The 14,366-nt window shown below is 35.2% G+C and overlaps 1 protein-coding gene across 4 annotated transcripts in view; it reads left to right on the top strand.

The window, feature by feature from the left end:
- LOC143228384 (synaptosomal-associated protein 25-like) overlaps positions 1–14,366 on the top strand; it is a 157,695-nt gene that overhangs the window by 125,492 nt on the left and 17,837 nt on the right. For all 4 annotated transcript variants that reach the window (XM_076459668.1, XM_076459663.1, XM_076459655.1 and 1 more), the window contains one exon: positions 13,218–13,335. In XM_076459668.1, the coding sequence (XP_076315783.1) occupies positions 13,218–13,335 (118 nt within the window). The remainder of the gene's footprint in view (positions 1–13,217; positions 13,336–14,366) is intronic.

Genomic DNA, 14,366 nt, shown 5'->3' on the forward strand with positions numbered 1-14,366 from the left:
GAATTCATGGTAGAGGAAAGGTTTATTGGTTGTGTTAAGAATCAGCCAAGTAAACGAGTTTGTTGCACTTAGAACACTGACATTTCGTCCTCAGGATCTTTGGTTAGAATATAAGTGAATTTATTCCTTTTTGATACCTTGTCTAAAGGACGAAATGAACAGCCATAAAGACTTAGGATAATCATTTTATGCACTATTAATAAAGGTAGTCGCTATTGAACGAGTTTGGTTTCTATTTTAACCTATGATCATAAACAATATCTATAAACTCAGAGAAACAAACATATCTGGACTGATTTGTATTTCTGGATGGAATGGCTGATACATTTAGTACAATAAAATCGCTCAACAAATAGGGGGAAAACCTGACAACTTGTTTTAAAACAGAAATGTTAAAATTATTTCTAGTTATAAAACTTTGGTAAAATGTTGTATAAACTAATTTGATAACACTGCACAACAAAACTTTTGCTTCTTGAACACTGTTGGGTGTCCCTTATAGATTTTTGGCTGCTGATCTCAAAAATCACATCCAGATTTGCCCATCATCAAAATCTTTAGTTTTGTCATGTTTTTTTTTTATATTTGTGCCCAAAAATTTTCGTTTCTGTAAAAGACCTATGAACAATGTTTTGTGCAGTCTGGACATGTCAGGCATGAAATCAGGCCGGGTTGGAAGCTGTTCTGTGGAAGTATGCAGCCCGGGCATGCCTGGCCAGGCCAGAGCCAGCTTGACACTGTCTCATCAGGCTATAAAAGTGGCTTGCATACACAGATGCTGCTCATTGGATTAATATAGACCTTATAGTGTGTTCATATTGTTTCATAATATAGCATTGCCTCAGTAACACTGTAACAAGTAAGTTAGATGTTATAGACGTTTTACAGGACGACTGGTGTTGGTCAATATGTCTCGTCAATGTCGTAACAGCCGCGATATATTCTGCTGTATTTGTGGCTTGTTCATCAGAGACGTTCAATGACTGCTCTTGTGAAGAAAGCATATCATCTGTATTTCGGCTGTAAAATTGGTGATCAAGACCAGGAATGGGCGCCTCACATTTGTTGTGCGACATGTGCTGTCTGTCTGAGAGCTTGGCTCGTAGGCACTCGAATGACGATGCTGTTTGCTGTCTCGATGATATAGCGAGAACAGAAAGACCATGTGATGGACTGTTACTTCTGTTTGACTAATGTGTCTGGTTTCTCTGCGAAAAACAAGAAGTCAGTTGAATATCCTAATATGCTGTCAGTATTGAGACCCGTGCCACATGACAACAGTCTTCCAATTCCGAAACTACCAGAGGAATGTACCTTAGACGAACCAGATGAAGAAACTGTAATGCAGGGAACTGGCAGTGACATTGATCCGGATTTTGAACTGTGCTCCTCAGGCGATCCACATCTCATAAAACGGAATTAAACGATCTGGTCAGAGATTTGGGTCTGTCAAAAGTAAAAGCCGAATTGCTAGTTTCGAAACTGCAGGAATGGTATTTGCTGTCACCAAATACGAAAATTTCTGTTTTTCGAAGCCGCCAAGATGATATAACCAAATTCTTTGCACAAGTTGACAGTCTCTGTTTCTGTGTTGACATCGAAGGATTGTTCTCTGCTTTGGGTTTTGACCATGACCCGCAAGAGTGGCGTCTCTTTATTGATTCATCAATGTTAAGTCTCAAAGCTGTTGTGTTACACAATGACAACCTTCACCCTTCAATACCTGTTGGCCATGCAGCACACATGAAAGAAACCTACGAAAACATGGAATGTTGCTGAAGCACATCCAGTACAACTGGAATATCTGTGGAGATCTGAGAGTCGTTGTTCTGTTACTGGGACTACAGCTCGGCTATACAAAGTACTGTTGTTTCATCTGTGAATGGGACAGTCGTGCCAAAGAGTCACATTATTCTAGACAGAGCTGGCCACTCCGTAAAAAGTTAGTTCCAGGACAGAAAAATGTGGCGCATGAACCGCTTGTCGACCCGGCAATGATTGTTTTGCCTTTTCTTCACATAAAATTGGGATTTATGAAGAATTTCGTGAAATCAGTGAACAAAGAAGGCGAAGGTTTTCGTCATTTAAGACAGATGTTCCCCTGTTTTGTGTGTTTGTGTTTTTCTTATAGCAAAGCCACATCGGACTATCTGCTCAGCCCACCGAGGGGAATCGAACCCCTGATTTTAGCAGATGTTCCCAAGAATAACTGAGGCCAAGATCAAAGAAGGCATTTTTGTTGACCCTCAGATAAGACATGCTATGAGTGACAAGCGGTTCGAAGATGTGTTAGTTGGGCCGGAAAAGATTGCCTGGAAAGCCTTCAAAGATGTTGTTGATATTTTCTTGGCAATTACAAAGCTCCACATTACATTTAGCTGGTAGACAAACTTCTCAAAGCATGCAAAACAATGAAGTGCAACATGTCACTCAAGATTCATTTCCTCCACTCACACTTGGACTTCTTTCCGTCAAATCTCGGTGCTCTCAGTGACGAATACGGTAAAAGGTTTCACTAGAACATTGCTACAATGGAAAAACGATATCAGGGCAACTGGAATCCGTCAATCCTTGCTAACTACTGTCGGGCATTGAATACAAACGAAAATCAGGAGCAAAACACTTTTAATTATGTTGAACTTAATAGCGTATTAGAAACATAAACGCAATTAAATACGTTATTGCCGATAAACAGTTAACTGTCTATTTCTCAGAGTTCCTACGTGATGAAGCAAAACCAAAACTATATCTGTGCATACCCACCAGGTACCTGTCACAATTAGCGAAAACTTTTCAGGAAACAAAACTTTTCAAAAAATTGTGCAGTATAATAATATGCTCTGGATATTTCAAGTAATATTTATAGTTGATCAGGAAAATTTTCTTGCCAGGTACATCAGGAGCATTTATTTTATTCCAGTTAAAAACAAAGCTGTAAAAACGTATTAATAAAATTAATATTTTAGTTAATAAAGTTAAATATATATCTGTATAACAGATATACACAGGAGTAGGGCCCGGCATGACCAAGCATGTTAAGGCGTGCGACTGGTATTTTGAGGGTCGCGGGTTCGCATCTCCATCGCCCCAAACATGCTCGCCCTTTCAGCCGTGGGGGCGTTATAATGTTACGGTCAATACCATTATTCGTTGGTAAAAGAGTAGCCCAAGAGTTGGCGGTGGGTGGTGATAACTACCTGCTTTCCCTCTAGTCTTACACTACTAATTTAGGGACGACTAGCGCAGACAGCCCTGGGGTAGCTTTGCGCGAAATTCAAAAACAAACAAACTCTGATCAGCATGTCTACCTATAAATTTGACCGGCCATGTTTCAAACACGGTGTTTTTAAGTTAACGGTTTAAATCATGTGCATTTAATACTCCGAGGGTCGCGGGTTCGCGCCCGCGTCGCGCTAAACATGCTCGCCCTCCCAGCCGTGGGGGTGTATAATGTGACGGTCAATCCCACTATTCGTTGGTAAAAGAGTAGCCCAAGAATTGGCGGTGGGTGGTGATGACTAGCTACCTTCCCTCTAGTCTTACACTGCTAAATTAGGGACGGCTAGCACAGATAGCCCTCGAGTAGCTTTGTGCGAAATTCCAAAAAACAAAACAAACAAACAAACAAGCATTTAATACACAACTAGTAGGGAGAATTTGTAACTTAATTTTTAAAACCACTTGTGTGATGACTATTTGATTCGGAAATTCACACAAAGCTAGTCAACTGTGCTGGTTGCTTTTAGTTTTGAACTGAGAAGCTCAACAAGAGACAACTGATCAACAGCACCTACCATCCACCCTTAGACTATTCTAATCGAGTAATAGAATTTACAACAATGGAGCGTGAAGCATGAACTTTCTAATCCACACTCCAGCATTCTAACATTTAGGCCACGTTTAAACTACCACTTGTTTCAAGTTAGGTGTCAATGTATGTGTGTGTGTTGTCTTATTGCAAAGCCACATCGGGCTATCTGCTGAGTCCACCGAGGGAAATCGAACCCCTGATTTTAGCGTTGTAAATCCGTAGACTTACCACTGGACCACGTGGAGATGTGAAATGATAAGTGTATACATATCCAAAAAAATAAAATACAAATCTCGTAAATGCGGAAAAATAAAAAACATAACATAATACATGTAGAAACATCATGAAATACGTATCTTACTTCATAAAAAAAGGCTCTCAAACCGTATAAAAAATCTTATATATGTATAATTTATGCCTATTATTTAAAAATGAATCAATATTCATTAACAAGCGTTACACAAAAGTCCACCTGGTACTTTCAATCGAAATAACGAACAACTTTAGCCTCTATAAATGTGTACAGTATAAATTATTCTATATGTTTATACGTATATATGGAATTGAATTCTGTTTTTAACACATACGAAGAAATATTACCATAACGTGCGAGTCACAGAAAACTAAGTTTATGTCTTTTTTATTGGTTTCCTGGGTCGTATTTAATGGACAGTTCACTCCAGTTAGCATAAGGCTCCGAGTACATAAACTCACAGAAACATTCGCCATATTAGATTTTATAACCTACTTTTCTGTTTTAAAAGGTCATTTTTCATTAAAACCAATTCTCCAGTTGTATATAAATTATTATTTATGTATTTCAGAAAGGATGGTATGGGTATTATCACTTTTATTGATAAGCAGAGAACAACGTTTCTATCTTCCTGGGTCATCTTCAGGTTAACAAGGAGAGAGTTTGCAACTGACCGTTGCGGAACACATGTCTTAGAGACGAGAGTATAAACGGGTACAGGATTATAGGGAGCGTTGCAGTTAGATGTTAGGTTATTAATTAGTATAGATGTAAAGATGTTCCTTTATATTATTTTAATTTTGGTTTTAGTTGTTGCATAAGTAGGGCTACTTTGATTTTGAGTCTGTTTATATTTGTTTCACTACTTAGTATCTGAGTGTTTTCTATGGTTATGTTGTGTTTATTTAATTTGCAGTGTTCAAAAACGTGTGAATGTGTTTTTTGTGTTCTTTGAATCTAGTTACCATTTTTATGCTTGTTTCTCCAATATAGAAGTCGTGGCATTATTGCATTGTATTTTATAAATTAAGTTGGTGTTGCGTTTCTCAGTGTAGTTTTTACATAGTATGGACTTTAGTTTTGTACCTATTTTTTGATTAAATTTTGTGTTTACTGAAATGTTGTGTTTTATGTTGTTTTTTTTCCAAATGTTGACTATTCTTTCGCTGATTTCGGTTGCATATGATATGCAGCAGTATATGGTTTTGTAGTTTGTTGTTGGTCTAGGTATGTGCGTATAATGTTTTCCAGGGTTTTTGGAGGACATTTGTTGATGTTGATGAAGTGTTGTTTTATTTTGTTGAGTTTATCTGGTGATCATAATTTTGTGGCTCTGTTTATTTGGTTTCTTAGTATGAGATTTTGATTTGTTTCGTGTGCTGAGTCCCAGGAAGTGTATAATCCAGTATGGGTGATTTTTCTGTGGATTTCTGTTTTGTACTGTGTGTCGGTTCTACTGATCTTGAAGTTACGAAATGCTATTTGGTTAGTTTTTTTTTTCTGTTCACAGATGAATTTAATGATGGGGTGTATGGAGTTAACATGATTGAAAAAAACTAAGTGTGTGTTCTGTAGATGTGAATCCAGCAATTGTATCATCAACATACCTGTAACAGTATGGTGGTGGGTGTAAGAACCGACACACAGTACAAAACAGAAATCCACACAAAAAATAACCCATACTGGATTATACACTTCCTGGGACTCAGCACACGAAACAAAACAAAAACTCAACATACTAAAAAACCAAATAAACAGAGCCACAAAATTATGATCACCAGATAAACTCAACAAAATAAAACAACACTTCATAAACATCAACAAATGTCCTCCAAAAACCCTGGAAAACATTATACGCACATACCTAGACCAACAACAACAAACTACAAAACCTTATACTGCTGCATATCATATGCTACCGAAATCAGCGAAAAAATAGTCAACATTTGGAAAAAAACAACTTAAAACACAACATTCCAGTAAACAAAAAATTTAATCAAAAACCAGGTACAAAACTAAAGTCCATACTGTGTAAAAACTACACTGACAAACTCAACACTAACATAATTTATAAAATACAATGCAACAACTGCCACGACTTATATGTTGGTGAAACAAACAGAAAAATGAAAAACTAGATACAAAGAAAAAACACATTCACACGTTTTTGAACACTGTAAATCAAATAAACACAGCATAAAGATAGAAAACACCAAGATGCTAAGTAGTGAAACAAATATAGACAGACGCAAAATCAAAGAAGCTCTACTTATACAACAACTAAAACCAAAATTAAAATAATATAAAGGAACACCTTTATACCTATACCAATTAATAACCTAACATCCAACTGCAACGCTCCCTATAATCCTGTACCCGTTTATACTCTTGTCCCTAAGACATGTATTCGGCAACGGTCAATTGCAGACTCACTCTTTGTTAACTTGAAGATGCCCTAAGAAGGTCGAAACGTTGTTCTCTCCTTATTAATAAGTGTTAATACCCATACCAACCGTTCTGAGATACAGTTTTATTTCAAGTGGGTTTCTCGTCATCAAGAAATTCTTATTTACATTCTCACATTAATCTTCAACAATCTGAGACACAAAAATGAACTTTTCTCTTGGTATTTAACAATTATTAGTAATTGTGTTGTGTAACCGAATTATCATAAACTAAGCCTTCCAGTGGCACAGCGGTATGTCTACGAACTCACACTGCTAGAAACCAGGTTTTGATACCCGTGGTGGGCAGAGCGCAAGTAGTCCATTCTGTAGCTTTGTGCTTAGTTTCAAATAATCAATCAACCATAATCTAAATATCAAGTCTTACAATTTAAGCTCAACATTTGATCAACCAGGGTTTTATTGTGTAACTAAGTTTCCATAAGCTAAATATCAAGTTTTGCACTGTAATCCAAAACTTTTCAAGTACGGGTTTATTTTTTTCAGTTGTATTGTGTTACCGAGTTTCTATAAGCCAAATATCAAGTTTTGCACTGTAATCCAAAACTTTTGATCAACTAGGGCTCTATTTTTTCAGTTACTTTTTTTCCATATTAGTTCTAATAATTATTTAGTTAGTAACTTTAAAATTATTGATTCATTTAGGATTTCATACTATGAGAGTCATAATGATAGGGTTGCGTATAAATAACTATTGTCAATAACTTACTTTTGTTTCAGATTTGTCTGTTAATTACCAGCAACACCTACAATTCGTGATCTACTTTTGTGTAACCATTACTCTTATATTACACCTATTTGTCTCTAGGTGCGGTTTGTGATTTGTATTTGTTTTCATTTTTGTCGCTGATGGAAAGAGAACAATGGACACGTAGGTACAAAGTTCGACACATCTGTTTCTAAACAATAATCGCTTATAGTAACATTAAGTACTTATTTTACTAACTCACTACAATTGTTCCCTCTCAGTTGCTTTAAAATATATGAAAGCAAGTATAAACAAGGTTCTGAATAGAGTGGAAATTACCGTTATCATTAAGTGAACCGTGAATAAAATATCCATTATATCAAGTTTTGGTTTTGGGAGGGAAATCGTTAATGTCATTTTGGTCCATTGCTACATCTCTTTCTGAGCTAGTTTTCCGTATAGCAACTTTGATAATTCACTTAAGCTCAGATTATGATGCACTCCTTTTATTTATGAGCTCACATCTCGTCTTATAAGCAGTGAAATGTATTTTTTTGTTAGAAAGTTTGTTGACTTGCTTCATCTCAGGGCTTACTATGATACTTATTGCTACAACACAGACAAATGGCTTCACGAGCACTAAAGCCAGCATCTAAGTCCTCTAACCACAGAACTCCATACGAAAAGATAAAATCTTAACAGAAATTTAATGGTGTTAGTAGTTCACCAATAATAATCTGTAGAAGCAGGAGGTTCAGTTATTACTTCATATAATTCGCCTTTTCGTATATCGTAAATAAGAAAAGATACCAGATTTTCTAACATTTTCTGTTTTCAATCATATCACATGAAATATGATTGGATTACCTAAACTACTCAAAATATATTTTGTTTCATGGTACGAAAGTAAAAATATATCGAATTGTTTGGTCGTTATAGTGTTTTCTGTGCTTTTCTTCACAAATCAGTCACTACAGCACACTTTTCGTGTCGTTAGCTTCTGTTCCGTTAAAATGCTGACGAATTAAAATTCTTTATATATCTAAGACTTTAAAATTTAATAATTGCACATACTTTATTCTGCAGTAGAAATATTCAGTCAGTTTAACTTGAGAACCGAGTTTTATACAAATACATACATATATATATATATACATATATTTTAAATAACATAAACTTTTTATTCGTCGGAACTATGTGTGCACATGATATGGAAATTATGCAGGTGAACTGGAACGTATATAAAATTTTCTGAATTTTCGAGAAGAATAAAAATAAAATCACAAATATAATCTCAACAGCTTTCACATGAAAACTCAACAACACAAATGCTATCACAATAAGGATAGAATATCAAATGATGTCGGCTGCTGGATTTACACATTCGCGTTAATAGATAACTAGGCTGAAACTATTCATCGTTGATAACTTTGATGTTAATCGGTTCAAAATTGTCAGAAAAAGCTGACGATGTTGCAGTTTAACATTATCCTTTACAACCAAGTCGGTGTGTAAGAATAATGTCCGAGTAATACGTTGTTGACATAAGAAGCACCACCTAGCGTTATTTCATGCTAACAAATAACATAAAACCAATCTCTAATGGTGAAAGCCTCAGGCTACTTACGCGATTAAGGCCAGCAACATAAAAAAAATATATAATTTGCAAGTAAGTATAATTCTATCAAACGAACAAAGTAGCGATAGTTTTTTGTTGATAGTGTGCTAACGCAACTGTTGGCATACATCAGTTAAAAGGAGTTAATTTCATGACTGTGTTTAACTGAAGACAGTTTGACGTTAACACAGTAAATAGGCCTAGTTGAGGACAGTCACTCGGCGTCAGCAAAATAAGTAGGCCTAGTTGAAGATAGTCGCTCGGCGTTAGCAAAGTAAATAGGCCTTGCTCACTTAAAGGCAATTCCTTGACGTTAACAACTGGATGTAGTAAAAGACAACTTAATGAAATAATAATAGTAACTGAAGCTAGTTGGGGAAGCTCCTTGACACTAACCAAGTTAAACCACGTAGAGAGAACAAGTTTTTGTGTTACCCTGGTAAAATAATCTAGTTGGAAACAACCCTCAGTGTTAACAAACAAAACTGGACTTGGAGGCAACGTTTTTTACGTTAATCATAATTATGTAAATAATTTCTAACTACGTTATAGTTCGAGAATAAAATACGTTTAATGCTTTGACTATTTCGTAACAGAAGAAATGTAATGGATGCTTGTCTATGATATTAAAATTGTTACATATTACTTACTCTTTTATTTTATTCACTGCCAGTTACGAATTATTAGTTTAAATTTGCAGTGAAAACGTTCATTATCGCTGAATATAACATCATTCATTAGGTTTCTCTTTGGAACAAATTGAACAGTTTCAATTACTAGAGAAATTAAATGGACAAGTTCTTATAGTTAAGTCGAAACAAAGTTGAAAATAGGTTGTCTTACCAAACCTTATTTATTCCTATTCTACAACACATGTTCACCAAACATACTCGCCTTTTCAGCCGTGAGGGCGTTATAATGTCACGATCAATCCCACCATTTCGTTGGTAAAAGAGTAGCCCAAGAGTTTGCGGTGGGTGCTGATGACTAATTGCCTCCCCTCTGCTTCTTACACTGCTAAATTAGGGACGGCTAGCGCAAATAGCCCTTGTGCAGCTTTGCGCTAAATTCAAAACAAACAAACATATAAACACATTTCACCCTTTCAGCCGTGGGGACGCTATAAAAATTAAAATCAATCCTACTGGTAAAAGAGCAACCCAGGAGTTGGCGGTGATGACTATTTGCCTTCCCTCTAGTCTTTTATTGTTAAATCAGGGACAGCTTTTGTTTGTTTGTTTTGGAATTTCGCACAAAAGCTACTCGAGGGCTATCTGTGCTAGCCATCCCTAATTTAGCAGTGTAAGACTAGAGGAAGGCAGCTAGTCATCACCACCCACCGCCAACTCTTTGACTACTCTTTTACAAACGAAAAGTTGGATTGACCGTCACATTATAACGCCCCCACGGCTGGGAGGGCGAGCATGTTTGGCGCGACTCGGGCGCGAACCCGCGACTCTCAGATTACGAAGCGCACGCCTTAACGCGCTAGGCCATGCCAGGCCTGGCAGGGACAGTTATCACAGATAGCTCTCGTGTAAATTTGCGCGCAATTCAAATCAAACTCATCACTATTCTGTTTGCGTGTTGCAAAAAATTTGTCTTTGACACCTTCTCAGACGAAAGGTGTGTTGGAGTTTGATAGGAAATAGAGTCACTTCGCCCACACTAACTGTCGTTAAAAGTTATCAAAGTTTAATTTACATATATTTTTTTTTATTTTCTTGTCATTAAACAAACCAAATGAAACATTTGTATTTTTCTTTTCGTCTATCCACTTTTTTTTTTTTTTTTACAAATATCTTATCGTAGAACGTATTCCTTCTTATATTGAGTAACTAAGTAACAAAGTTTTTAATATTCGAATTATGTACTAGTTTTACTTAAGATTTTATCAGAATATTCTAGTTTTCAGACATACGTAGCTGGAATCTTCTCTGTTGCTATTTTTATTTATTTTGTATTACTCTGTTTCTCTCATTCTTATGTGTAGATTAGCTATAGACTTTTTTTGCTCTTCAGTTTTTTACAGTTAGAGTTTCTACTTTATTTTACTTTTTCCCGAGTCGTCGAGCTTATGAACCACATCACTGTCCTTTTTTTTTCGGGAGGAAACGAACAACATCATTTACTTACAGTAAATAACTTTTCCTAAATGCCGTCAGTTTCGTATCAAATGAACCCGTATTTACATACATTTGTTGTTGTTATTATTGATGCTTTTGGCTACTTGCTTCTGCCATTTACAACATTCGACTTCCCAGATATCCATTCTCCGCTGGGATTGAGCCACGTTTTCTGAGATGAAAGACGTGTGTCATTAGCACTTTTGCTTTTTTTTAATGCGTTTACTATATCTCTAACTTTTCTTTCTTTCATTGGGCATCTTTCTGTATAGTGTTTAGGATGAGTTAGGGAACATATAGTGAATTTATGCTTTGTGATATTCACAACATAAAATATATTAACTCTCGTTTAAAGTTTCTTCAAATAGTGAGATTTTTTATTATTGTAGAATTCTATCTAGCGAACGGTCTCTAAAAATCCTGATTTCACTTCACCACCCCGACCATAATCTCAGTGTGGCTGGTCGGAAATGTTCAGTCAGAGTTTTGAATTGACTGAAGCAACTTCTCTAAAAGAGTAATAAGATTTATCCCCCATCTATCTAGCGTTAGCGTATTCTTTACATCCACTAAGTTGGTGGATAACGTTATCGAATACTCTCTCCTATTCCTCAATTTGAACAAATCCAAGCTTTTTGGCTTCAGAAAACAGATTGCGTCACGGTGTCAGATGAGGTTCCACAAGCACTTTCTAGAACTTAGATCAATTTTTGTTATGTACATTCCGTGATCTGTATGGTTTCTATTTCAGATTAGTCCATCACGATCTTGGTGGTATAAAACTGGGCATTACCTCACAACGAATAGCACAACTGGGTCTAATACCGTGTTACTATATCGTTAAAGCATTAAATTAGCTCGAGGGGAGCGCACTAACATTTAGAACTAATGTCTCCCCCATGAGCATGTTCAATATTATTGCATGAAAGATGTCGTTCCCTGAGGTTCTTCAGACACGTACACATGGAATGATTTACCTGAAAAGAATCTAGGAGACAAGCTGCGTTACTACCAATTCCATCAAAAGTCTCAACTAACTGTTGGATGCTATGCGTTCTATTTCAGTATTAATGTACACCTTCTCCAAGTTTAATCACACTCACAAAGCATGCTTTTCATCACTTGTTTGCTTTTAGTCGCTCCATTTGCCGTCCAGAAATTCATAACAATATCACGTGATATTAGCTGTTTAAACTACGAATAATAAGTATAGGAACGTTAGAACCTGTACTGTTAATGATATTTTGTTTTAATAAGACATCGATCATTATTGCCAATTCTTAACTGCCTTCACATTCATTTGTACAGTTATTTATGATGTTCGTTGTTAAGGAGGTCATATGTTTGATATGTCATGACGACATTGTTATTCAATAAAAGTATTCTATAGAGTAAAATATGATTTATTTTACGGGCTGTAAAGTAAATGATGGTTTTTGAAGTAGCTTTGATAAACAGTTGTACCAGTTACCTGCATAGAAAGAAGAGATTTCTGTTTGACACATTATAAGATATTTATAGTGAATATTTTATATTAGATGACGAACAAGTGTCTCAAAGCTACTAGTCCAATGTCTTCTTATTAGAAGGTATCTTCTGCAGTCTGACATGCTGAAAGCATAATTAACTTCCGAGTCTGTGTCATCTGTGACGAGGGCAGAATGTTCAGACTCGACAGATCTAGGTGTTTAAAATGTGATCGAAAGTCAGAGAATTGGATCTAACTTTAGTTGGAGTATTTTTGTCACAACTTATTTAACTTGTATTACAATTTCGTCGTAAAATAGCAAGTGATAATTCAATTTTTTTCCCTGAACACTATACATGTAGTAAACATTTATTTATTTAATTAGAAGCTGCGATATCAAAGTGCTCAAGTTGAATATTAATATATTCTACATGACAGTTTCAATCGTGTGTGTGCTACGGTTTTAATATGTAACCAACATTATGTTACTTCTACAAATATAAGTCAACTTGTGTAGAAGTTTCTTTTAATTGTAGATGATAATAAATTGTAAAAACTGAAGCTGTACTATTATAGAAATTGTAAAAAATAAAACATTATTGTGTTTTTAGACTGTTATAAGTACCAGTATATATACTCCTAGAAAATTCAAATTATTTAGATATTTTATTCTTTCTTTAGCCAAAAGAAGAAGATCAGTCTTTTTTAACGCGTTAAACATGTTAAAATACAGTTGTTAATGTGTTAAACATGTTAAAATTTGAAACGTTGTGGAAATTTTTGTGTAGAACAATTGGATAGGATCGAAGAAGATATGGACAAGATTAACGCTGATATGAAAGAAGCAGAGAAAAACTTGACTGGAATGGAAAAATGTTGTGGTATCTGTGTTTGTCCCTGCAACAAGTGAGTATACATAAATGTTGTGGTATCCATGTTTGTCCCTGCAACAAGTGAGTATACATAAATGTTGTGGTACCTGTGTTTGTCCTGCTACGGGTGAGTATGCAAAAGTGTATAATTCCCCTGCACTACAAATTAGTAAGTATTGTCTTTACAACAGTTTCAGTTCGAAAGTTCACTGAGTGAACAATGTTCTGGAATGCTTAAATTTTCAATGTTCGTGCAATTATTATTATGTAAGCCAACTTTCCTTACGAGTAAACAGTTATGCTATATATTTACAAAAAGGTTCATTTACATTGTCCCTACAACTCAGGTTCGGAAACAATGATTATTAAACCTTCAAATAATATTCATGCATCATCAAGGATTAGGCATTACCAGCTTGTACGTATTAGCATTAGCTAATCCAATAAATATATACATATATTCAAACCTTAAATATAGCTATTACTTATGTATACATTTAATTATTAAATGTACTTGATACAAATGTATTTTCATAATAAGTATTATTTTTTATTTACAATATTTTTATTCTGCAGTGCAAATTATAAAAAAAATATACAGTTTTCTAAAGTTGTTTGTCATTAGTCAACCATAACCAAATATCATATTTGGATGTTTCGTTTTCTGTGAGATTCGGTTATGGTTTAGTCATTGACACAGATATTAAATGTGCACTCCAGGCTTATATCTCGGTTCTCTACATTTCTAAACGCTTTTTATTTCGCAGCATCAACAGAAACACATTCTCAAGTACGTAAAAACCGTTAAAGATAGTCTCGTACGATAAAGCACAGGTTAACTTATCTTATTGACGTTAAAATTATAGTACTTTATCAAATATTCAAGCTGTATTTTCACGAATATCTGTATTCATCCAATTATTTCTGTCTTCTATAACAGGATGCTCAGCTGAAAAACCTGTCTAGAAAAGTTTCAGTTGGTTTTAGGGTTAATTTAACTGTTTCTAGTATATAAGTTGTTCAAACTGTGTAGCTTAATAAATAATTGGAGCTTTACATATAAAA

Source organism: Tachypleus tridentatus, chromosome 1 (assembly GCF_004210375.1).
Source record: "Tachypleus tridentatus isolate NWPU-2018 chromosome 1, ASM421037v1, whole genome shotgun sequence".
Taxonomy (NCBI): Eukaryota; Metazoa; Arthropoda; class Merostomata; order Xiphosura; family Limulidae; genus Tachypleus; species Tachypleus tridentatus.